Source organism: Agelaius tricolor, unplaced genomic scaffold, assembly GCF_023055355.1.
Source record: "Agelaius tricolor isolate 1412-34295 unplaced genomic scaffold, bAgeTri1.0.p SCAF_12, whole genome shotgun sequence".
NCBI classification, from domain to species: Eukaryota; Metazoa; Chordata; class Aves; order Passeriformes; family Icteridae; genus Agelaius; species Agelaius tricolor.
In genome coordinates, this window is record NW_027269272.1 from 6,868,527 (window position 1) to 6,892,200 (window position 23,674).

Sequence of the window (23,674 nt, forward strand, 5' to 3'; positions counted from 1 at the left end):
GAGAATATCTATTAAAAAAGTTTTCCAGGTAAAACCATCCCTACTGGTGAGGAATGTCCCCAGCTCTGCACACTTGCTGCATGTCTGACTATTCCAAGCTATCCATGAGCCGAGGTTATACAGTTCTCTGGCATGGTGAGGCTTTGGTGACACACAGTGTGAGCTGGCTCCAGTCCATCCTTAATCCTTGGGCCCTGCTTTTGCTTTCATGTGGTGTCTGGCTGCATGTCTGGGCTTTCTGCACAGCAGGATGCTTGCTTTCAATCTGAGGAGATTCGGTGTCAGCCCTGCAAGCACCCGTGGCCTCTCTCATGCAGCTGCAGGATTGTTGGATATCTTTAATTAAGTCAGTGAACTCTGCCAGTGCAGCAGATGCCTCCATTAACTGCTCAGCCACAGGCATTGTGCAAAACAGTAGCAAATGGGAGTGCACCAAAGGGGAGGATTGCCTTAGCTTTGATCAGAGTCCCCTGCAGCACTGGCCCTTCAAAGGGAGGCAGAGAGCTCCCTGCCTGAGGCTGCTCAGAAGTGCAATCCTGCAGCACACGCCCAAATTGGATGGGGCACTTGGGTCTTGCCAGAAACACCTACCCCTCTCTTTCTGTAACCCACACTTGACCTTCCTTCTTTATTTCTTTTGAACAGAAAGTGATCTGACAGCCCAGGCTGGTTTGAGAGCAATTCTGGAGGTGAGACAGTGCTGGAGAGGAAGGATTTCGTGCCAGCAGGTAGAAGTGCCAGTTCTCCTTGGGCCAGGGTTCTCTTGGGAGCTGAGCTGCATCCCTCGTCTGCTGCTGGCAGGCTCCAGGGAACAGGGGGACATCAGGACAGTGTCAAAGAAACACCTGGATGTGCAATCAGTTTCTCCTCTGCTTCCAAACAGCTGAGCAAGGTCCTAAATGTTTGTAGATTTCAGTAGGATTTCTGCAAAACAAAGGCAGATAAGCCTCCAGGAGTGTAAGAATACTCTCTTTCCAGTGTAATTTAAAATGTAATTTAAAATTAATTTAAATTGAGACATTTAAAATGTACAGGGCTGTGAAGGTCTCCCACTGCTAGTGACCAGTGCCAAGGTTCAAAGCTTGGCACTGGTCACTAGGCTCAAAACCCCTGCTCAGTGCAACTGGGCACCCATCTCCTCCCAGACAGGCTGAGTTTAATGGTGTAGCCATCCCAGATCTGAGAAGTGAGGGCACAGCTGGGACACAGTCATGTGGTGCTGAGGAGGGGACCATGGATGAGCAGGAAGGGCCAGCAGCACTGCAGAGACCAGGTCTGCACTGCAAGTCAGGGATCACAGTCAGAGCTGGTTCAAAGCCTCAGTGCAACTCTGTGCTCTGCAGTTATGACCCATATCCCTTGGTCTGACACATAAAGTGTGGAGCTGATCACAGACAGACAACAACAACTTGCCTGTTCTTAAACCTTTCTTATTGGCAAGAACCAAATGGTCCTCTCAGCACACCCTCAGGAGAATGTACAGGATGGGGACACCTCTGGGATCTATCCAAGGACAGACGCCATATGAACTGTCTGGGAATATTCTGGAGAACACAGAAAAATAAGTATGTTTTGACTGTTTCTGACATAGAGCTATTGGGTATTGTACAAAGATAAGAGACTATGGAAATGACCATTTGGTTTCTGTTCTAACAGAAAGCTGACTTCAACTCCCAGTGCTGAGCAGAGCAGCAATAAAACTGCAATTTTCTTTCAGACATAGCAGGGAAACAAGTCCACCACCACACTTAGGAAACAAATGATGTAGCCAGGGCTCAAGATAAATCCAAACTTGAATTTTGGCCTAAAGATATAATTATTGGAAATGAACAATACACTTTCATACGTTTATTAACCAAAATTATATCTACTGATTATTTTACAAAATGAAAGACAAAGTTTATCAGGTTTTTTTAAAATCACTGTGTGCTTAGGAAAAAAAAAAGAGTTTCTGAATTAGATTAAGTTGCATGATGAAAAAAACCAACTAAAACCTGCCTGTGCTGTGGGCCACGTGTGCAAGCAGCTCAGTGTTCTGTTCCACTGGCTCTGGCACTGCAGGGGTGATCTGTGTCCACCTGTCTCACAGACTTGCAAAGAGCTGCATGCTCAGAGCGCCCCAGATCGCTGCTTGTAATCGGGGCTGCTTGCCTGCTGCCCACACTCCCCGGAGGCTGCTGTGCAGTGCCAGAGTGCCCGGATCCCATTTATCAATCCGCTGGTGTCTGGACAGGAGCTCCACATGGCCGCGGGAGTGCTCGGGGCAGCCTGGCAGCCGGCCCACAGCCCCGCTGGGAGCCGGGCTTACTCTCCCGGGGCTGGTGGCCGCTCCTGCCCGTGCGCTCCGGCCGCTGCGAGCGCCTTGGGAAAGCAGGGAAATCTCACAGCGGCCCTCAGCTGCCGGCAGCGCCCTCGGGCACCGTCCCGGGCTCAGCCCGCTGCGCAGAGCAGCCCGCGGGTCACCCTCCCACCCAGCGAGGGGACAGAGCTGTGAGGGGACAGCCATCGAGGGGTACGGCCATGAGGGGCACAGCCATGAGGGGTACGGCCATGAGGGGCACAGCTATGAGGGGCACAGCCATCGAGGGGCACAGCCATCGAGGGACACAGCCATGAGGGGACAGCCATGAGGGGTACGGCCATCGCGGGACACAGCTAAGAGGGGCCACGGTCACCGCAGGGCATGGTCATCGAGGGACAGAGCCATCGGAAGGTATGGCGATCGGGGGACAGCGCCACCGGGTGCTGCAGCCATCGGGGTACCGCGGGCGGTGCTGAGGAACCGGGGCGGGGCAGGGCGGGGCGAGGCGGGCGGCCGGGCCCTGCCCGCGGCGCTGCCCCCGCGGCGCTGGGCGGGCGGGCGGTCCCCGCTGCGGCTCGGCGCCTTCTCCTCCTCCTTCTCCTCCTCCTCGTCCTCAACCTCCTCCTCCTCCTTCTCCTCCTCCTCTGGCCGCTGCGGCGCGGGGGCTGCGGGCGGAGCGGCGGCGCCATGAGCGGGGCGGCGGCGGCGAAGAGCGAGAAGCTGGACGAGGCTCAGGCGCTCGCCCGCAGCTGCGCGGGCAGACCCGACTTCCAGCCCTGCGACGGGCTCTCGCTCTGCGCCACCCACAGCCACGGCCGCTGCTTCCGCCTGCACTGGTGCTGCCACCTGGGATGGTGCCACTGTGAGTGAGGGGGCGAGGGAGCGGGCGGGGGGTGCGCGATCCCGGCCGTCCCGAATGCCCTGTCGGTCCCCGCGCACTGCTTCACGCCCGTCCCGTTCTGTCCGTCCCGTCCCGTGGCCAGGAGCAGCCCGCTCCCGGAGCTGTCCGTGCCCAGGCGGCCCCAGTGGGACCCTGACCTCGGGTGCTGCTTCCGTAGGAGCGACAGCGGCGATGCCCGGAGAGTTCTCTCGGGGCCTGGAGTCCCAGTGCCCCTCTCCCCCTGAGCCGGCCGGAGGGTGGGCTGTGGCACCACTGTCCTTCATTCTCGATGCTAATGGTTTTCTTTTTACAAGCGTAAACCCCTTTGAGCAGAGAGGTAACTGCTTTAGGCTATATATAGCAGATAGCTTCAAAATCCAGTATTGAGCCAACTCTGGTGAAAAGGCGCCCAACGACTTTAATATCAGTATTCAAGATCCTGATGTATCTAATCATGGAGGCTGAGATTGAACTGTGGATGTCCAAACATAGTTTGATGAATAATTAATCACGTAGAGCCTTGAACAGCAGGCTTTCCCAGCAGCGTGTTGATGCGAGGTCAGGAGATGGTGATGGAGAATGGTACTTGGGTCGTGTTGTGTTCTGGAGATCTTAAAGCTTGGATGGTCAAGGTTAACACTGGACCCTTATGTGAGGGTTACTCAGTGCTGCTGAAGGTGTCCCTTGGACTCCTGATATCCCATTCTGGTTTTAAATCCATTGCCATCTCTCCTTGCAATTTAGTCACCTTCACGGATTCCCCTTCACACAGACTTTTTTCAAATTTTGTTTCACAGGGAAAAGGGGCTGCCCCAAAAGCTAGCTTTTGTTTGGCAAACTTCTATATCAATTAAATATGCATTTCAGGAATTTTGCTTTGATTTGGGACTCTTTTGAAAGCAGTTCAGGACAAAAGGTTTTCTTCTGTCTGTGCCCTGAGTACTGTGTGGCACAGCTGACTGTGTGAGAAGGTGCCATAGCCACCTGTTGCACAGGGACAGGGACACTGGTGTTTCATCAGTAACACAAAGGTTATGACATAGATTCTTCCCAACATTTCCTTGGCCTCAGTTATTTGTGGCCACCATCAAGATATAAACGATTATGAGTGCTCTGGATCAGGGCTCAAAGTGGTGCTTATAAACTGGAGATGTTACCCAAAATCATCTGGGAATGGTCCTGGGATGGGGAAGTCAAACATGGAACTGGGAACACCCAGAGAAGCGATTGCAGAGAGGAATCTGGGGATTAGGATGGATCACACACTGCCTGTGCCTCAGCAGCAGGAGGGCTGTGTGGCAGAAAAGCCAAACCCAGAGCACCAGCCTTTGCTTTGGGATGCATTACCAGGAGCGTGGCAAGTGTGCAATTTAATTAGTCTCTTCAGCTCAGTGATGAGGAAACCAGACTGATGGGCTGAGCTTTGAGCGTTGCACTTTATAGAGCTGTAGGAGAACTGGGGAGGAGATCACAGAGATCAACTTAGAAAAATATGCTTTACAAGGGGGTGCAAAAGAAAGGGTTGTTTGGGCTGTAAAAGATTGAGGGAGGGAGAAAGGAAGGGCTGATGAGCTTTGCAAAGTGTAAGGTGGCCTTGCAGAGCAGTCGTGTTCGAGTCCTCCTCTGCACAGAGGTGGCAGATAACCAGGTGTCTCTTACCTGTGACCAGGAGAGTTCAGGTTTGGATATGGGAAAATATCATAACTAGAAAGAGAAATGCAGCAGGGGAACAGAGTACTCGAGAAGGTGAAGAGTCATGGTCCTTCAGGGAAGGCTTACACTGGTGTCTCTTTGGCATTACATGGAGCTGCTTCCCTCTTGGAAAGACCACTTGAGATCCCATCCAACCCTTTGCTCTGTCTGGCAATTATAAGATTTAAAAATTGTTATAGCATTTGCAAGAAGTACAGACCTCCTTCTCAATTCCTCCTTTATGGCTAAGGAAAAGTTGAGATACTTTTGCCTCAAGAAACCAGGATTTTAAATGGAGGATTTTAAAGAAAGTCACACACTTCACTGTCTCGTTTAATCTTCTGAAAGCCATGGTGAAGCGCGCTCCCTTCTTGCCCCTCATTTCCTAATGCAAATTTCAGAGCTAAGGATCTCTTTGTATCCTGTTTCTGTGGAATGAGTTGAGTTAGACTTAAAAGGGGTAAGAATGAGGTCTATAATGGGAAATTGTATAGAGGTCAGAGATGTAATTAAACAGTATTGGGAGTTACCTTGCATAAACGCAGTGCTGTAATACTGACTTGGGAATCCTCAGAGGGTTCTTGAAAGTGCTTTTCTGTGACTCTTAAGAGCTGTATTGGGGAACAGGAAACTCTACATCAATTAAAAGGGCCATTGAAGTATTATTTTCCATCAGTGGCCAAGGTCCTCGAGAATGTCAACTCAGTTAAAGTGCACTTACACTGAGAAATTACAAAAACTCACCATGCCATGATGAGTAGATTGTCTCCTCATGTGTATTCAGGATCACATCTGCTTACTTCAGTGACAGGAGCAATTTAGCGTTGCAGAGCCACTTGGCTATGGAAGGAATAATTGAGAAAGGACCCAGCCTGAATTCCCAAAGCCCTTGTGGTTGGCATGCTCGGAAGTGAGCAGTACTGGAGGCGCTCTCTTTACCGCCGATGTTTCTGTGTCCGTAAAATGGCAATAATAGCTGCCAGGGAGATCAGAGACTGACTGGTGTATCCAAACAGCTCTGAGAGCCTCAGCTGCCCTGGGTGCCTGTATCACTTGTGTGTCTAAGCCTGGAGTTCATTTTAGGTCCTTTTCAGCCTGTTCTGGGCTTGGTGTGGTGTTTCTCTAATGCGCTCCCGTGCGTGGGGAGCTCTGAACCCAGGTACAGCCTCCATAAGAGGTGCATGAAAAACGTGCAGGATGGGTGTGCCTGGGGGGGCTGGGATGGGAGGGTGCTGGGGTGCCTTGGGTGTCACTGGAGCTGCTGGGCTCTGCCCAGGGGTGCAGGGACACCTCATCCCTGCTGCTGTACTGTCCTCAACACCCCTCCCCTGGGTGCTGCCAGGAGGCTGTGCTGACTCCAGTCTCCATGTGGAAGCAGGATGAGGGCTCAAGCCTCGGAGTCCTTTTCCCAGCAGGGAAGAAGGTGTTGGCCCAGGAGGTGTTTTTTACCTCAGCCCCTGTGTTTGACCCACTACACATTTCTCCTGCTTGCTCTATGTGCTGCACGCATTCCCTTTGCCAGGGTGGCAGCCCTCTGTTCACCTCCCTCCCCTCTGACAGCCTTGGGAGGTTTTGTTTATTAGATGCAAGCTGAGAGCCTTAAATTACTCTGATCTACTTTTTCCAGAGCCAGAGAAAACATGCCAGAGGCAGGTCTGCAGCAAGGTGCCTGCCTCCCTTTCCTCACCTCGGGATTTCCACTGCAGCTGTGATTTGCACTGGTGCTGGCTGTGAGGCTGCTGGCTCTGAGCTGGTACCTGCTTATGTCAGAAAGGATCAGATCCTTGGGGTTGCATCTGTCCTGACCTGACAGGAGGACTTTGACTTTTGCTAATTTTACTTCCTAAGAATTAACTGTGAGAGAAGGCACCATGCTTGATACAATTAAGAGCATTCTCTTGCAACTGGGTTCATTTGTAATCTGAATATCTTGCATTCTGTTAACCACCCTGCAAACCCCTCGGTACATTATGCTGCAATTATCAATAATACATGATGAATCGTGGTTCCACAGCAGTTGCATCAATAGACAGTAATTGTGCCACCTTGTATTAGCCTTTCTATGCTTTTTTCCCCCCCTGATTCAGCATCAAAAGAGCAAGCTTTTAGCTCCTTAAAGCCTCTTGCATATCTTATATTGAAAAGTAAATGCAGCAAATAAATTTCAGTACCACCACTTTTACAGGTTCAGCTGTTTAGAACCTTTACAAGAAAACAAACCAAGCATGGGGAAAGTGTGAAATCTCCATTGGGGTGCCAGGAAGGGAACATATTGCTAGGCTCAGGCAAGGAACAAGATCGTGGTGGCAGGAAAGGTTTTTAAAAATGCACCTGCTCCCCCTCCCTTGCAGTTTGCTGGGTGGTGGATAGCACTTGCAGGTGTGCCTTGGATTAGTTTCCCACTCCCTGGTGTGCATCACAAATTATGGCACTGCTCGGCTGGAGTCTGCAGCCAGACCTGGCAGGTTCTGCATGAGGTCAGGCAGGCCTGGCAAGAGATCCAAGGAAATGTCATTTTTCAGCTAAGAGGAGAAAATGGGTTTGTGTGATGGGTGGCATGCTACAAAGGGCATGTGTTTGTTGGGTGGTTTTGGGGAGAAGGGCTTCTCTAAATTTGGTCAGGCTAGCAATATTCTGGGAATGTAGAACCAGAGTACATTTACATTTTGTTGTTCACCTGAACAGGCAGCCCAGCGTTTCTCTTGGCTCTCAGAGCTCTATTGCTTCCTCTCAGTGTCTGAGGGCACCCAGCAGAGGCACAGTCCCTGTGACTGGGTCTCATCAGTCCCAGCTGTGTGCTGGCCAGGGGAGGGGGCTGTCCCTTATCCATTGCCCACAGCTGCAGCCAGGGAATGAGCCAAATCAGCACAGTCACTGCACCTGGGTGTGCTCTGAGCTGATACTGCTCCTCACATTCTCCTCTGCTTGAATCACTAGTGCCTTTCTTTTATAACATTTTGAAATGAAGGCATTTGTTGTCTGTCGCACAAAGCTGGTGAAAGTTCTCTGTCAAGGCCATCCTTGATTAAACCTCTTCCAGGGAGCTGATGTGGTGTGTGTCCATGGCAGCTCCTGCCTGCTCTCTGGCAGGTACACACCTGGCCCAGGTGCAGGCATTTTCCCCTGCCACACAGTGATGTGGGCAGCATTTCAGGATCTCTGTGCACACCAGCAGCATTTCCAAGGTGTCTCTGCCCCTCTCCAGCGACAGAAGCCATCAGCAGGGGCTCTGACAATCTCCCAAGCCCATGTAATTATTCAGACCCCAGTCTGCCTGTGGGAATTGTGAGGAGGGAATCAGTGAGGGAGCCTTGCTTTGCTGTGACAGAGCTGGTAAGTGAGCTGAGATGGTGTGGGGAGGAATTCAGGTGCATCCCGATAGGGATTGGGGGTCTAAAGAGGAGCTGTGCCCGCCTGCAGCCAGTGTCTGTCGATCCCTGCGTGTTAGAGGAGCAGCCACAGCCCTGGGGTGCTCTGCAGCACAGCATGCACTGTACATCTCCAAAAGCCTTGCTCTTACTCCAGTGGGTTTTCCTCATGTTGGCTTTTGGTGGCTGTTTCCACACCCAGGAGGGAGCAGAAGGGCAGCAGTGTTCTGTGTGTCCCTGAGTGCACATGGTGATGTGTGCTGGAAGCAGCCAGCCTGGCAGTGGGGAGGGCAACTTGAATTTCCAGCAGTTCTGTTCCACAGGGCAAAACTACATCCTGATGACCGATTTGTTGGATAAACAGGGAAAGGGACTTGTAAAATGGTTATGGCTGAAATTCTGAGTATTTTGAGGAGCTCATACATTTTTCTTCATGGAAAACTCTTGTTTAAAGTGGAATGGAGTAGTGGGGCTAGGAGCAGTAGGGCTGGGAATTCCCAGAAAACACAGCTTGGTCTAGAGGGAGAATGACACAAATCCTGGGACAAATAGGCATTTTTAATTTACTTCTGCTGTGAAAAGGATTTGAACATTCATCCTGTTAAGTCCATGTATGGACAGGATGTTTGTGCACAGAGCAAGGCATTATGCTGAGTGCCAGGCAGGAGCTGCAGAAAGGTGGATGTTGCAGCTCGTAATGGGAAAAGACTTTTAATGAGGATTTGTTGCCTGTGGCTGTGCAAGATCTTCTCTTCACCTGTATTTTGAAGAGCTATGATATTCCAGCTTCGTTTCACTAAGCTGTACACAACCAAGGAAAGAATGTCAGCTTAATATATTCTGATATTCTGAAGTGTTACTCTAAGGGAAAACACTGCCAGTTTTTATGGGTGCACCATTCCAGACCTGGATGGGATTTTGTTCCTCAGGTTTTAGTTATGATCTGGAAATCACAGTATGAATGTACCCTTGATAAGAGAACTCACATGTGTTGATTCCTTGTACCCTGTGGGAATGTCAGCACCTCTGGAAGAACCTGCTGCCATTCATTTTGAATCCTTACTATAATGTTTAGAGACATGCATGTTCTGTCATTATTAACAAAGGTGCAGATATCACTTAACAGAATTAGACCACTGGAAAATCTCTGAATTCAGGCTACTTTCTTAATATGTCTCATAGGACTAACTCTTGTACAGCTCATGAGAGATTGAACAGAAATCACTGTACTTCTTTCTCCAAAAGTCAAAGAAAAAGGGACCTGTGTACCAAAACACTTCCTGCCAGCCAAAATCTCTTTGTCATGCATGACTATGATTACAAAACTATTGCTGTTTTGTAATCTGTCTGTCCACCTGAGAGGCATAATTCACAAAGAATTTTATCTGCTTGCCCCAAATTCTATGATTTGCTAGTAAGAGCCTCTGAGAGTGGCAGATAACTGACACCCTTCCTCTGTGGCTGCTTGAAGGGTTAAGTGCTGATTTTGAGAAACTTGAAAGGACAAGGCTGGGGATGTTTCCTACCAGAGCAAGTTCTTCTGAAGAAAAAGTTCATTAATCTTGTCTCTCTTCAGCTGGTGGGGTTGTCTGTGAATGCAGGGTGTCCTCAACCCTGCATGGTGAGGGCTGGGCCCGTGCTCCTGCTGGTGAGAGGCTGCTGGCACTTTTGTCACTGCAGAGGAACAGGCTAAAGATAAAATCTGCATGGAGCACTGTGCCTGTGGCGAGCATGTGGCTTCCTTCCTGGACTCTGCAGGTGAGGGAATCTGTTTGCCAGCCTGCTCTGTGAGCCTGCTTAATGCCAGTGCCCAATGCAAAAGTGCCTGCTGTCACATCCTTCCCCTTGTGGCTCTTGATGGATGTTTCATGGGTCTTAACTGGCAGCCTGTGGTCATAGCCTTGCATTGTCCCATGAGACTGAGTCACAAGATTGTCCTGGCTGTGACTTCCATCCTGCAGGTCTGCAGAGCTCACACTGCTCAGCTCTGCTGGAAGCACTGAAGGGGCCTCTCAGGTGCTTGGCACAGGACCTCCAATTTCCTGGCAGCACCTGTGTGCTCATCAGGAACACGTTTTGGCACCGCTCGTGTTGCTGCACCAGTAGAGCCGGCCTTGTAGAGCAGGGGCATCTTGGGGTGTTCTTATGTAATGGCTCTCGATTTAACAGTGCTGCTGTACACTTCATGACTCACTGCCAGCCTTGGTAACTTATTTCTGCACACTGGTGAGGCTCTACTAGGAATTTGTGTTTCTGTAAAGGATAAAAAACAAAACGCTTTACTCACAAACAGTGTAAGATGTTCCCAAACTCCCGAGAGCTGTGACAGTGTGGGCTTAGCTGCTGATGGATGGCACAGGCTTATACTAATGCAAAAGCTGGTTGACAGTAGATTGGATTCCAGGTAGAGCATCTCTCTCTCTGCATATAAAGTGACCCTGGTTTAATGTGTTGTGGTTTTTCTTCCAGCACCTCTATGAATTTATCTGCCCACAAGATACAGAGTATGTTTTCATAATGGCTTTGATTCTTCCACTAATCAATTTTTATGTAATGACTGATCACAGAACTCAGGAAGTGCAGTTTGTGCCATTTGGAGATGTTTTTGCCAATAGTTGAGTATATTCACATAGAGGGAAGTCAAAAACCTACTGGGAAAGTGAAAACTGATTGCTTGGCAACTGGGTCTTGTTTTTAACATAGCCATACTTTAATTTAGGCCATGTAACAGTTGGAATTTATATGTAACCTACGTTGTAAAACAATTTCAGCAAGAGGCATGCATTTGTATTCTTGTTCTCACTGGTGGCTGCGGAGCTCGAGAGCCCACACGTCTGCTCTCGAAGCTGCTTGTTTGGCTGTGTGCTTGCACCCAGCCCTGAAATGACTCCCTGCTGTGCCAGGCTCTGTGTGCCAGGCTCTGTCTGTCCCTCTCCCTGCCACACATCATGCTGGTGCTCACCTGTAACTGTTGCAGGCAGGGTGCTTGGCTGCTCCTTGCTGTGTAGCTGCCTGGTTGGATTTCAGTGCTTTCCCGAGCCTGAGCCCCACTCCAGGTGTTTGCACTCCCTCACTCACTCACTCCCCTGTTCCCTGGTGAAAGGTTGGGGCAGCATCAGGTGTGCCCGGGTGGGCTGACCAGCTCTTGCAGCCTTCCTGCAGTCCACCAGCATTAGCCCAGCTGTAGGCAGGGCAGGTGGAAGGAGACACTCACCTTTTGCCTTGTTTTTCCTCCCTGTGCCACTAGACCTTGATCTGCTGGCACAGGAGCCATTCTGCAGCTGGTCCTGTGGGATCTTGCCTCTCTGGATGTGAAGCTGGGGGCGATGCTCTCACCTCTGCCAGCACTGGCTCACAGCAGAGAGCTGTTTGTGCTCCCAGCTGTGCTATCCAGGTGCTCCAAGTCACTTGCATGCAGTGGCACTGTGTGACACAATGGCTCAATGTGATATCCACCTGCTTCACCTCCAGGGCTGGTACTTGGGCTTCTATGTGTTGGTGCAGAGCATTGCTGGATCCCATACCCCTCCAAGGGGAGCATTGGTGCCCATACTTGCACTCCTCAGCTCCAGGTGGTGATGTGTTTTGTGCACAAGCAGGGAGAGCAGTCATTTAAATGGGTTCTCTAGAGGCTTGTGACAGAAATAGCTTGGTTTGAATGGCATGTGAATGGAGCTGTGTGTGAGGCACCAGGAACAGCGCAGGGTTAACAGAGTGTGTTGGGAATAAGGACCCTGCTCCCAGTGCTAGAGCTGAAGAACGTGGGGTTGTCCAGCCTGAGGGCACCTGCTCCCACACAGCAACTGCCCAGATGATGTGTCAGCAGATCCTGGGCTCTGGCCACAGGAAGGGATCAGCACAGGTACAGCACAGCCCATGGGCCATTGTTTCTCAGGAAAACGCTGTGGCTACAGAGATGTGTCTGTTCCAAGCTGTGAGTCCCAGCCTCCTGCCCCAGCTGTCCCCTGTGGGTGCAGAGTGCAGGTCTTTAGAGAGGGCTTTTCCTTCAAGGACATGGTGAGCCGTTGTGCCTTTTTAAGAATTCCCAAGAAAGCATTCCATCGTATGCAGAGGCTCAGGGTGCCCCCTGCAGCACATACCACACACCTGAAGACAGCTGGATCTTGTGTCTCCAGTCCCTTTGATTTCCAGGCAATGCCATGGACTTCTGGGTAGTTTGACATGGAGCTGTGCTTATGTTGCTTTGTTTCCCTGTCAGTACACTGACTGGCTGCATGGAAACCATGGGCTGCTGAAGCTTGAGCAGATGGTGCTCAGGGATGGGGTTGTAGAATAAATATTTAGCACTAAGCCATTTTTTGCTATTTTCTCTACTGAATTTTAAAAATATCTAGTGTAACTTGGGGGATAAAATTTCTCAGGGGAACGTGTAAGAAGTGGCTGTTCTGGCCTTTGGGGGTGGGTTTGGAAGGGATGTTGGAAGATGAAAATCCTTGGATTCAGAGCTTGGGTAGTGTTGCCCAGCTGCTGTGCTGGCAGAGGTAACCAGGGCTGTGCCACACTTTCCATGCCTGAGTTTCTGTGTTTCTGGAACCCAGCATGGAGCTGGGGTTAGTAGCACCTGTGGTATGGGTGACATTCTCCAGCTACTGAAAGGAAAGAGCTCCTCCAGAACACACACATGGTGTGTGCTGCTGCTCACTGCTTCGTTGGCCCTGGTATTCTGTTCCCTTAGAATAGTTAGTGAGCAAATATGGCCCCTTTAAGAGGGTTTATGGCTGCATCTCTCAAGCCTTCAGAGTTGCTTTTTCCTTAAGTCCAGTAAATCCATGTAAGCAATGAGAGTAAAGAGCAGGGATGATGGAGGAAGCTCCAGGGTCTGTTTGCATTTAAGCGTTACCTGCTTAAATGTGTGCACAGAAACTCCTCAAAGGCTTAGACAGCTCACAGCATGTACTGTCATGATCCTTTTTGTATTTAAAACAGATCAAGACAAAAGGGCATTAAAATACAAATTTGATGAGGAAAAACTTCCTGATTTTTTCCCCGTCTCTGCTGGTTTCCTGTGAAAAGCGTTGAGTCAGGGGCTGGCACAGCTGTCTGGCTGTACAGCAGGGAGGGAACACCTCCACAGGAGAGAGCTGGCAGCTGTATGGAATTGCTCCTAGGCAGCCACTGCCAAAACATTGCTGGGTTGGTTCTTCCCTGTGCTTGGATGGGGTCTGGAATGGGATGGATTAATTAGTGCTCAGATGGAGGTGCTTCTGTGAGAAGGAGCTGTTTGCAGTGATACATTTCTGTTAGGGCAGAACCTGCCAGCCCTTCCTGCTGCACTTCCAGCCTGCTCTGGTCCTGGTGTGTGGCTGCTTCTTCTGTTGTTCCTTTGCTGAGTTGATTTGTGCCCTTGGAGTCTCTTCTCTGATCCCTTACTGGGCCTTCTATTTCTGCCAGAATTCCTGCAGGTATGCGGAATGTTCTGTTTGCATTCCCCCCACTAGAAATTTGTTTGAGCAATCTCAGTGCTTTTTCAAAGTTGTTTGGACAAAGTGCAAGGCAGAAATATCACTTGCACTGAGGTGCTGCATATCTTTATCTACAAGGCTTCTTCAAGGTGGACAATCATTTCTGTTATGCCTTATTATAACCTTATTATAATGGCCCAGTTCAGGTCTACTTGAGCCTGTCATTCTGGCAGTGCCTCAGTGTCCTGAAATGTTTTCCATTTCCTCTGGTGGCTCATTCCACATCTTTTGTTCACCATGCAGCCCATGAGGATTTGCTGGATATGACATGATGTCTATTCCATACATCACAAAGTGCAGACTGGGCGAGCAATGAAGTTCTTCACCATGTGCCATCTGTAAATGTGCTCTGGGTTTCTCCTTCCATTTGTTCTCACCCCTCTGGAAAAGTTACAACTGTACTCTAAGTATGGTTTGGAGTTGTGATAGTCCTTGACAAGTATTTATGGTTAGGGCAAGCTTTGTTTGCAAGAGTTTGTGGTTCCAAGCTGTGCATGTAACTGGAAAGAGAAGGAGGAGAGCCAGAGCAGTCATTCTGTCCACTGTTCAGCTGGAGGGCCATGACCCCAGGTGGGTACTCAGCCCAACATCCCACTTCCTGATGGAATTCCACTCTGCTGGGCACTTGGCAACAAACAGGTGTGATGGGCACCTCCAGCAGGCTGAGGATGCTGAGTGCCCTTCATAAACCTGTCCAGGATGTGCAGGGAGCTTTGCCTTAGGCTGTGAAGGAGGAAACCCTCCCTTGCTCCAAGGTTCTGCTGTGCCAGCTGTGAATCCTTCCTGGTTCCTTCCCATGCCCTCTGGCTGGGCTGGCAAACCTGTGCCATCCACTGCCCTGGGGGGCCCTGGAAGCCCAGCTGGGTGTGACAACTTCTGCACTGTCCTGGGGCCACTGTGCCAGCACTGGCAGCAGGGCACCACTCCCACTCAGAGCTGTCACCACCTGCCAGAGAGCTGCACATCCACCTGGTGCTTCCCCAGAGCCAGACTTGGCTCTCCTGCCCCACCCAGGAGATGTGGAACAAATGCTGCTGGAAGAGCACTCAGTTGTTCTCTGTCTCTTGTGTGAGCAAAGCCAGTGCTCAAGCAGCTCATCTCCAAGGTTTCCAGACCCAGAACAGCTGTGCAGGGAGCTCTCCTTGGAATAATGCAGATCCCCTCCAAGGCAGTGCTGTCTCCTGTCACACATGCATTATGAATGCTTCCTTTGCCTTCAGTCCTTCAGAGCTGTGTGGTATTTAATTAGAGGGTTTTATGTTCTTCATAGTGGGACCAATTCCCCTCCTGTGTGAGCTGGATTTTTTGGCAGAGTCACGAGAGGCAATAGCAAAGTCTGGCACAGCTGGAGTGAGAATCCCATTGGACTTCCCAAGGGGGGATTACTGGTGCTGTTACACAGGTGTATGTTCAGGCAGCACCAAGTCACCAGTATCTGGGGTGCAGCTCTCTGCTGGTGCACAGGACACATTCCTCCACACCCTCACTGGGGGCCTGTGCAGCCATGGACTGTGCCTGGGGTCACAGCTCCAGCCCCTCTGGAGCATCCACCACAGCCAAAGGCACAGAGATTCCCCTGGGATCAGAGCCAGCTCACCTCCAGCCCACCTCTGCCTGGGACTTCCACAAGTGCTCAGCCCACACAGGAGCAGCTCCTAACCTGAGCCAGGTCACATTCAATAGCTGCCAAGTACCAGGTCTTTGTTAACCTTGCTGATTTTTGGAGATAGATGAGCTGGCAGATGGGAGGCTGTAGAAATATTTGTTCCAGCAGCTGCAGGGGGAAGAATACATATGAAAAAAAGCTTTTATCTTTCAGTTAATAGATGTCTAAATGCCTTGCATGTGAACAAATATCCATGGTATGTATTGCTGACTTAGACTCGTAAAATCCACAGCTCTCTCTTACCATTTTCTGAAGTGCAGTGTGATTCATGGTGTTAGTTATTAGGACTAAGTCCTTTTGAGAGGATAAGATTTGAGAATTTGTTCTAGGAAACCTCCCTCCTGAAAGCTGGACTTTTTTTTTTTTTTTCAAATATGTCAAGCACATTAATGAGTGTTAGAGGTAAACCAGAATGCTGGGATGGACGGAAGTGGAAAAGAAAATTTTCCAGCCACACCTCTGCTTATTTCATGGTTAAGTTATTTCATATTAGCCACAGAAATTGCTGCTGTTTTGTGTCTCTTTGGTGAAGATGCATGCAGAGTGCCCAGTTAGCAAAAAATCAGAGAGAAATGACCTCATGGCTTGTTTCTCAAAGCTTGATTTGGTGTTGTGGAAGCAAGAGTCTCTATAATACAGCTTCCAGTCAATCAGCCACATAGTTCTGCTTATTAGTGCCATGAACATAAAAAATTTTCCAAGCTGCACGAGTTTGCTGGAGATGTGCAGGTGATGGTAGAGCTCCCTGCTTTGCTGGATCCTGCCTTAGCCTGCTGGCAGTCTCACTGGAGGCATGGATCCAAGGCTTTGGGGAACAGCATCCATCCAATCTGGCAATAGAAATCCTATTTCTGTGCACAGAGCAACAGGGAGATGAGCACTGGCCAGCACTCACTTCCTTGGACATAGTTGAATAGTTGTTCTGCAGTTGAGTGTTGGCTGTAGCATGTGCCAGGTCCCTGAGGATTTGGTTTGTGTGCTGGCACAAGGGCCAGCTGAAGAAACGGAGAAACAATTGTCCCTTTCTTGTTGTGCACAGGCTGCTGTCACTTTGAGGGGTCAGACAGAAGAGCAGTGTTGGTGGGGGATAATGCCCTGAGCACAGAGCAAGCTCAGGGGGACAAATAGTTAAGTGTAGCCTACAGACCTATTTCTGGGGTCTCTCGTTTCACCATCTCACCTGTCAGCCAGTGGCTGTCATGGACATCCAAGACTTACCATGGCAGTCATTCTGGCAGAGCCTGCTTTCACACTTCTTCCTGGAGGGGAGCAGGTTCTTGTTTCCCCTGAGCCCTTTTGCCACAGTGGAGGAAGTGCAGAGCCAGAACTGTGACACCTCCTCACAGCAGCTCCTAAAGTGCACAAGAACTTCCCAAACTTCTGCAAATGCAGCACATTTCTTTTCACAGGATTTGGAGTTTGATTTTTAGACATGTGTTTGACACGAGCAGTATTTTTCCTTCACCGCCTTCCACATGGGCAGTGGTGGGGAAGTGACCCAGGAAACAACTTCAGATGTGGTGTCTTGTGTGGCATCTGAATTTGTGCAGAACACTGTCATTTACAGGAGTGTTCATCAGCACAGTGCAGTCACAGAGTTCTTCAACTAACTTGGAATAAATAGGCAATAAGTTCTGAGCTAGTGTATTAGATGGGATGGAGCAGAATAGGTGCTCAAAGTACTGTTTTATCACAGACTGTTGCCAGCTGTTCAGAGTCAGCAAAAATATTGCTGTTGATTTCCACAAGTATTTGATCAGATTGAGATGGATTGTAAGAGAACCTGGGGACTTGTGCTTCTAGGGGCATTTCTAGTGAAAAAACCTGGCAATCCTTCAAGCTGCAGGGGTGGGGGGCAATCTTATTTCTAATTTCTGCATTTATTTTTCATAGGCTGCATCCTGGCTGATGAGTTTCCATGCATTATATAGGGTGAGGGGTGGTAACAGAGGCTGTAAACTCAGCATTGCCCACGATCCAGTCTGACAGTCCCAGTTCTGAGCACCTGGTCATGTTTTGAAACAAGTTTAATCTGTTTAAAATTCCCTCTAAAACCACCTAAGACTTGACAAACTTGTACCAGAATTCTAAAGAAATGTAGAAATCAGTTAAGGTAGAAAATTCTCTTTGCTGTGTGTTGGCTGGTTCCTGCTTTACCCTGGCAGAGCTTGTCCTTGGAACGTGAGGAACGTTTCAGCCCCTGTGAGGCCGCACAGACAGGCTCTGAAATCCTGTGCTCTTTGCTCCTGCTCTGGAATTAGTGCCAGCAGGGCAGTCCTGAGACATGCAGGGAGCTGCTGTGTGTGGCTGCAGTAGAGAAACAACCAGCTGAGCTCCCAGCAACTCCGTGGCTGACCTGGCCACCGCTCTTCTTCTTTTCCCAAAAGGGGAAAAACAAACACCAAAAAAGTCAAACTGAGGAGTCTTCTTTACCATTCCATGCCCATGCTGTAAGCTTCCTTGGCTTAAATACATTACTTTCTATTCCCAACATCCCTCAGCCTTCTGCCAGGACATGGTGACTGTTTTAAATGGAAAAACAGAGTCCTGTTGTACAGAGACCTTTTTTCTTCATCCTGGTAAAATCTTCACTGGACCCTTCCTTGGACTCTTCAAATAGAGGCAGCACAGAATTGAGTTGAAGAAATGTTTTTCACCAGTATCTGGTTGTATTTTATCATTGGTTGTCAAAGGAGCCCACATAGAAGCCCTCCAAATCTATGGATAAATAGAGCATTGTGGTTTCAGGCAAGGGCAGGCTGCACTTCAGTTTCCATGAGCTGAATTTATCAGACACTATCCCAGCCAGCAGCACAGTAATCATCAGCTGTGGGGCTTTGCAAGGGCAGTGGCATATTTAATGTTCACTAATTTCACAGAAGGATTTCTGGGAAGCAGCAGATGGCAGGAAGCCGTGGGCTGCTGCTGTGGCTATGAGGGTGAGGAGCTTCCCAGGGAAGTTCTGTCCACAAGATTTGAGAAACCTCTGAGGGGACCCCATTGCTCAGAGACGCCAGAACCAAGGATCTGTGCTGGAGGAGTGAGAGCTGTGCTCTGCCTGTGGCTGGAGCATGCAGCTGCTGGATGCCAACATTCATTCCTCTGAGTCACAGCAGGTTTAGGAGCTACACCATGGTGCAGAGATGGCAAGTGGAGAGGATGGCTTTGTGTTTTCTGTCACCCAGCCATAAGCAGACAGGGGAAAAGCTTGATTTCTTGTCACTGAGCTTCCCCGTGGCTCTGTCAGCAGTTACCATTGCACAGATCGTAGGGAGAAAACATTGGATGAGGTATTTGAGGGGAGCTGGTCAAAGCTGTTCACACACTTCCTTCTGCTGCCAGCTCTGTCTGCGCTCTCCTCCCATGGCACACGGGTGGGCTTTTCCCTCGCCGTGCCTGGAGCCTCTCCCACGATCCAGGAGCTCTTCCTTCGGTTCCGTGGCCTTTCAGCTGTACTCCCTATCCGTGGGCCACAGGGATTGGAAATCCCAGCCGACTTTCACATGACCCGTTTCCCTTGCAGCAGCACTGCGGGGTGGGAAGGGCCTTCCCGGTGCTCGAGGTTGCCGGTGACGTCCCGGAGCTGGCAGAGCACAGGCTGTGCGTGGGCCCCGGAGCGCCGGCCGCACCCGCGGCTGCCGAGAGCCGACAGAGCTCCTCCGGGGCTGGGGGTGTTTCCCGGCCCCAGGGGGATTCTCTGCTGCGGAAAAGCTTTGCAGGGAGAGCGAGCCCTGCCCTGGGGCTTACAGCAACCTGGTCTAGTAGGAGGTGTCCCTGCCCACGGCAGGGGGATGGGAACTCCGCGGTCTTTAAGGTCCTTCCCAAGGCGAGCCATTCTGCGATGTTCCAAAGGAATGGGTAATTCAGGGAGAAAGACTGCATCTGCCTGTGAGCTGGAAACACACCAGCACTCTGCCTTCCTTTCTGCCCCTCACCTGGAGAGCTCCAGGCACCCACACAGCCCCTCCATGCTTTGGTGCATTTGCTGCCTGTGCAAAGCAGGATCTGCAGCGCGTGCAGCAAAACTCTTCCGACAGCCCCACTATTCACAAGGCTTCTGAAAATTTGTGCTTTCCCAGTGGATGAGCCCCTGGGGAGACATGAATCTTTCAGAGCCTTCATGCAAATAAAATGCAGCATTTTACAGTCTTAGGCATAGCCTCAGGTTTCTCAGTTTTTCCTGACATAGTCCCAATTTTCTGCTCTCTTATTTATTTCTGTTAGTGAAGATGTTCAGTTCACACTTTGTTCTGCTCAATATAACCAACATAATCCTATTTTCTTACTACTTAACCAGATAATCAAGGTGCCAAAAGCTTGGAAATTGCCTTATTTTCTGCCTTAACATTCTAATTGTAGTTATGTATGAACTTCTGGTTTATAATATGGAAAAACACGATTTAGTCCCCAAAAACAAAGAACGTGGAGTCACGGACAAGGAGACTCACTGGAATAATAGGAACATAATAAAATTTTGATCATTGTAGCAAAGATGTAAGCTAGAACTTGCATGTTATGTTCAGTTGGTGGAAAAAAGCCTCTGAGAATCTTGTCCGTTTTCTTTCTCCTAGAAGGCAGGGTGGGCAGACTTGGCATCTTTCCCACTTCATGGCTATGGAGTTGTGCCCTGGAGTTAATTGTCCAGAGTTAGTCATGTCCTACAGCAGTCCTCGAGGCAGGGTAAGGGAGGGGAGCAGCACTGGGGTACAGGAGGTTGTGATTACCTGCAGCATTAGGCGTCAGAGGATCCATACCTGAGAGGCCACGAGAGAAGCAGCAGCTGCTGGTGGTGTCCAAGGGCGTCAACGTCATCGCTTTTGTCCAACCTCAAAGACCTTTAAACGCCGCTCCTGTGTGTCCCCACAGGTAAATACGTCTACCAGCCCATGACCCCCGTGGAGCAGCTCCCCAGCACCGAGATCCCCGTCCGGCCCCGGGAGTCCCCCAACACCATCCAGATCTCGGTGTCGCTCACCGAGCACTTCCTCAAGTTCGCTCCCGCCTTCCAGCCGCCGCTGCCGCCCGAGGCGCCGCAGTTCTGCACCATCGCCGACCTCTTCATTGACAACTACCGCGTCAAGTGCATCAACGGCAAGATGTGCTACGTGCAGCGCCAGCCACCCGCCCCGCACAGGGCAAAGCCCGACGAGGGCTCCGTCCGCAACGCCTTAATCACAAAGGAGAGCAATACACCAAAACCAGAGCACTGCTCGTCCCCGTCCAGCTCTGAGGACTCTGGCATCAACGCGGTGGGGGTTCACTACATGGAGTCGTGTGACGAGGACACGGAGGGGGTGGCCGAGCTGAGCTCAGAGGAAGATTACAGCCCGGATAGCAGCTGGGAGCCAGACGAATGCCCGCTCCTGTCGCCCTCGCAGTGCGAGATGGAAGTGATTGAGACTATAGAAACCACTGTGTGACCACACAAGTCGGCATCGGCTCAGTCCACTTCCTTCTCAGTAATGTTGCTTTTGTAGTATTTCTATTTTCTGTTTTTTCTGACAATCCCTTTTTTCCAGTGCACTTGATATTTCAGATTCCTGTCATGGGAGTGCGGTCACAGGACTTACACATGGTGAACTAGCAGCAGCCTGAGCAATTTTAACACGTTCTCAGCCTGATCAGCTCTCCCACGTCTGCACGTAAGGTAGTGACAAATCTTAAGACTTTTCTAGCAGAAATAGGCCCTTTTGTTGGTCTGGGTTACCCCACACACAACTTCTCACACGAGGACATGCCACTTGAGATGTTTCCACCTGTCGGGTTGTTGGCAGGGGTCCCTCAGAGCATGGGGGGTGCACGCCTGGAGCAGCAAACCAAGGTGCCCTTAGTCTTTCTCAAACAGCTACACGAGGCTCCTCCTCGTCCAGCCCCTTCCCTAGTGCTGGTGCAACCTTCTCCGAGGCTGTCGGCACCAAGCTTCCAGCAGGTTGGAATGGCAAGCTAGAGAATGCACAAAGTGCCTCCAACTTTTCTCCAGGCTATGCACCAAGCAGCTGCTGAGGTAGGCCAGGCTCTGAAATCTCCTGAGAAGGCAGGTCTTGCTCTGGAGGGGGATGAGTTACCTGAACCCACATGGTCCCTTTTCTCTGCCTGGATCTTGGGAAGGGGGTCTGGCTTTTGCAGGCGGGCAGGAGGGGGAGCAGGCAGAGGTGGGGCATGGCCATCTAACCAATACCACACTGGACTGGGGAGTACCAGGACAGGCGAAGGAAGCGACTACCTCCGAACACCCGCCCTCGGCTCCGCCTCTGCCTCCTCCTGGGCTCTTTGGTGCCGGACACTCAGGACCAAATGGCCTCAGGGCCTGCATTTGCCTGAAGAATAACAAAGTTTAAACAAAAAGTATTTTACCAGCCACACCACTGTGTTGGCAGAGCTTGGGGACAGTGTGGAGATGCCCCTGGGAGGTGGCCCACGGTCTCAGTGGCATGTGAGCTTGTTAAAATAGAGCCTAAGTTCATCCTAGTGGAGAGAGGAGGCTTTGGCTCCAACTCCATCACTCCCACTCCAGGAGCAGGTTCAGAGCAGGGGTCCCTCACAGCTGGTAGTGGAGCTGTCTCACAGGAGGTTCAGTTTCAGCCCTGCTTGAAGGAAACAAAAATGTCACTCAGATTCCAGCCAGCTCCATGGAGCTGAAGCCAGTAACTCCTGTGTTCCTGCAGCGGTACTGCCATTCTTTGTGTAGTTGCTGTTTGCGTTTCAGAAGTCCCTGGTGAATCCAAGGCTGTAAAAACGTGTACAGTTAGTGACTGATCCTAGATTATAGTCTGTGGTAGAGGGTGGCTCATCTCTCACTGTAATCCTGACAATGTATTCCCAATTTTATACACTTTGTAATCAGTATCTTTAGAAGACATTTAGGCAACAGTGTGTGTCTGTGCACATGCGCGTCTAGGAGTTTCCATGGGTGGATATAAAGTAATCCTGTACTTTTTAGACTAAGACTTTCAGACAAAAATAATAGGTTTTATAGTTTTGATGACTTACATAAAAATGTGCAATGCTTGTGAAATGAGGAACTTGGGCCATTGCATGAACAGATACATTCTCACAAGGCACCTGAAAGTACTCTGTTTTTCTGAGGGCATTTAACAAAGGCTGTAGTAAAACTAAATAGGATTTATTTTGTTTTTAAGGGCGGGGTTGTCTTTCTTGGCTAACTTACAGTTTCTAACAACATTTTTGGTGTCTTTGGACCATTCAGAAATGTTCCATAGGTAGAAGGAAACATTATGTATAAACCTACAGCATTTATTCATATTTAACCTTTCAATTGTAACCTGAGTGGAGACCTGAATGAGCTCACTCTCATGCCTGGCCTCTGAGCTTTCCTCCCAGAAAGAGGAAGGCTCTTACTCCCCTGGGAATGGCTTCTCCTTCCTAGGCAGGAAGGGCGGGCTGGCGCAGCACGGCCTTTCCCGAGGGCAGGGAGCTCCTCACCAGTTCTCCCTGGGGCACCAAGGGCAGGGAACGTGAGCAGGACGCCCCTGCCCAGCACAGCTCACCTTGTTTGCAGGCAAGCAGGAGCTGCAGCCCTGCCCAGGCACAGGCTGGGAGCACGGTGACCTCGGGGGGTGCTGGTGGCAGAGACTCCACAGGGCCCACAGGGTCCTGTCCCCATTCTTTCTTAACTGTAAGTAATTAGCAATACCCACAAGCTGTGAGTGTCTCCTACCCAGGATTTGTTCAGATGTCTTAAGCACAATAAGCTGCCTCTTCCTTCTGTTGTTCCTGGAAACGTCAGCGGCGCTCTGGGGAGTGCCGGGGCTGCTGGAGAGCGCTCGGGCAGGGCCCAGCCACGGGGATCTCCTGCTCCATCACACACCCGGCTCCCAGCGCTCCCAGGGAACACCGGGCTCCTTCCTTTGCACAAAACATGCCCTGGGCTGGCTGCTCCCCCTGCCAGGGAGAGGTGTGTGTATATTTCCTATTGAATAAAATACTGAACAACTGGCTTTCTGCTTGTCCTAACTGCCTGTGTGCTTTCCATGCTAGAGAGAAGCACTGCGGGACTTCCAGCTAAGGAAGGGTTGCTCACAGCTTCAGATGGCAGCCCCTGCCTCAGAGCCAGGCAGATGAAGGGAATAACCAGGGGGAACACACCAGGCCCTGGTAAGTGCCGGGGCTGGTGGGCAGCCTCATGGCCCAGCTCTGACTCATCTGGAAAGAGCTGCTCCAGCTGATGTGTGGGCAAAGCTTCCTGACTTACCTGTGCCCAGGATGTGGCTGCAGGCTGGACACATCCCATAGTAGTTCTGCTCATGGGCAGGAGGTGAGCAC

The 23,674-nt window shown here is 50.4% G+C and overlaps 1 protein-coding gene across 1 annotated transcript; it reads left to right on the forward strand.

Annotated features, from left to right (window-relative positions):
• Positions 1 to 2,806: 2,806 nt before the first annotated feature.
• Positions 2,807 to 23,349, forward strand: CUNH3orf70 (chromosome unknown C3orf70 homolog). Its single transcript, XM_071437356.1, has 2 exons — positions 2,807 to 3,164; positions 20,258 to 23,349. Exons 1-2 carry the CDS (start codon positions 2,990 to 2,992, stop codon positions 20,809 to 20,811), a joined length of 729 nt encoding a protein of 242 aa, XP_071293457.1. The 5' UTR covers positions 2,807 to 2,989; the 3' UTR covers positions 20,812 to 23,349.
• Positions 23,350 to 23,674: the final 325 nt, after the last annotated feature.

What these genes read in the sequence shown, in the direction of transcription:
- CUNH3orf70 (XM_071437356.1), top strand. Translation starts at nt 2,990, where the DNA reads ATGAGCGGGGCGGCGGCGGCGAAGAGCGAGAAGCTGGACGAGGCTCAG. An exon ending in CCACCTGGGATGGTGCCACT is followed by an intron (nt 3,165 to 20,257) that starts GTGAGTGAGGGG and finishes GTGTCCCCACAG; the next exon opens with GTAAATACGTCTACCAGCCC.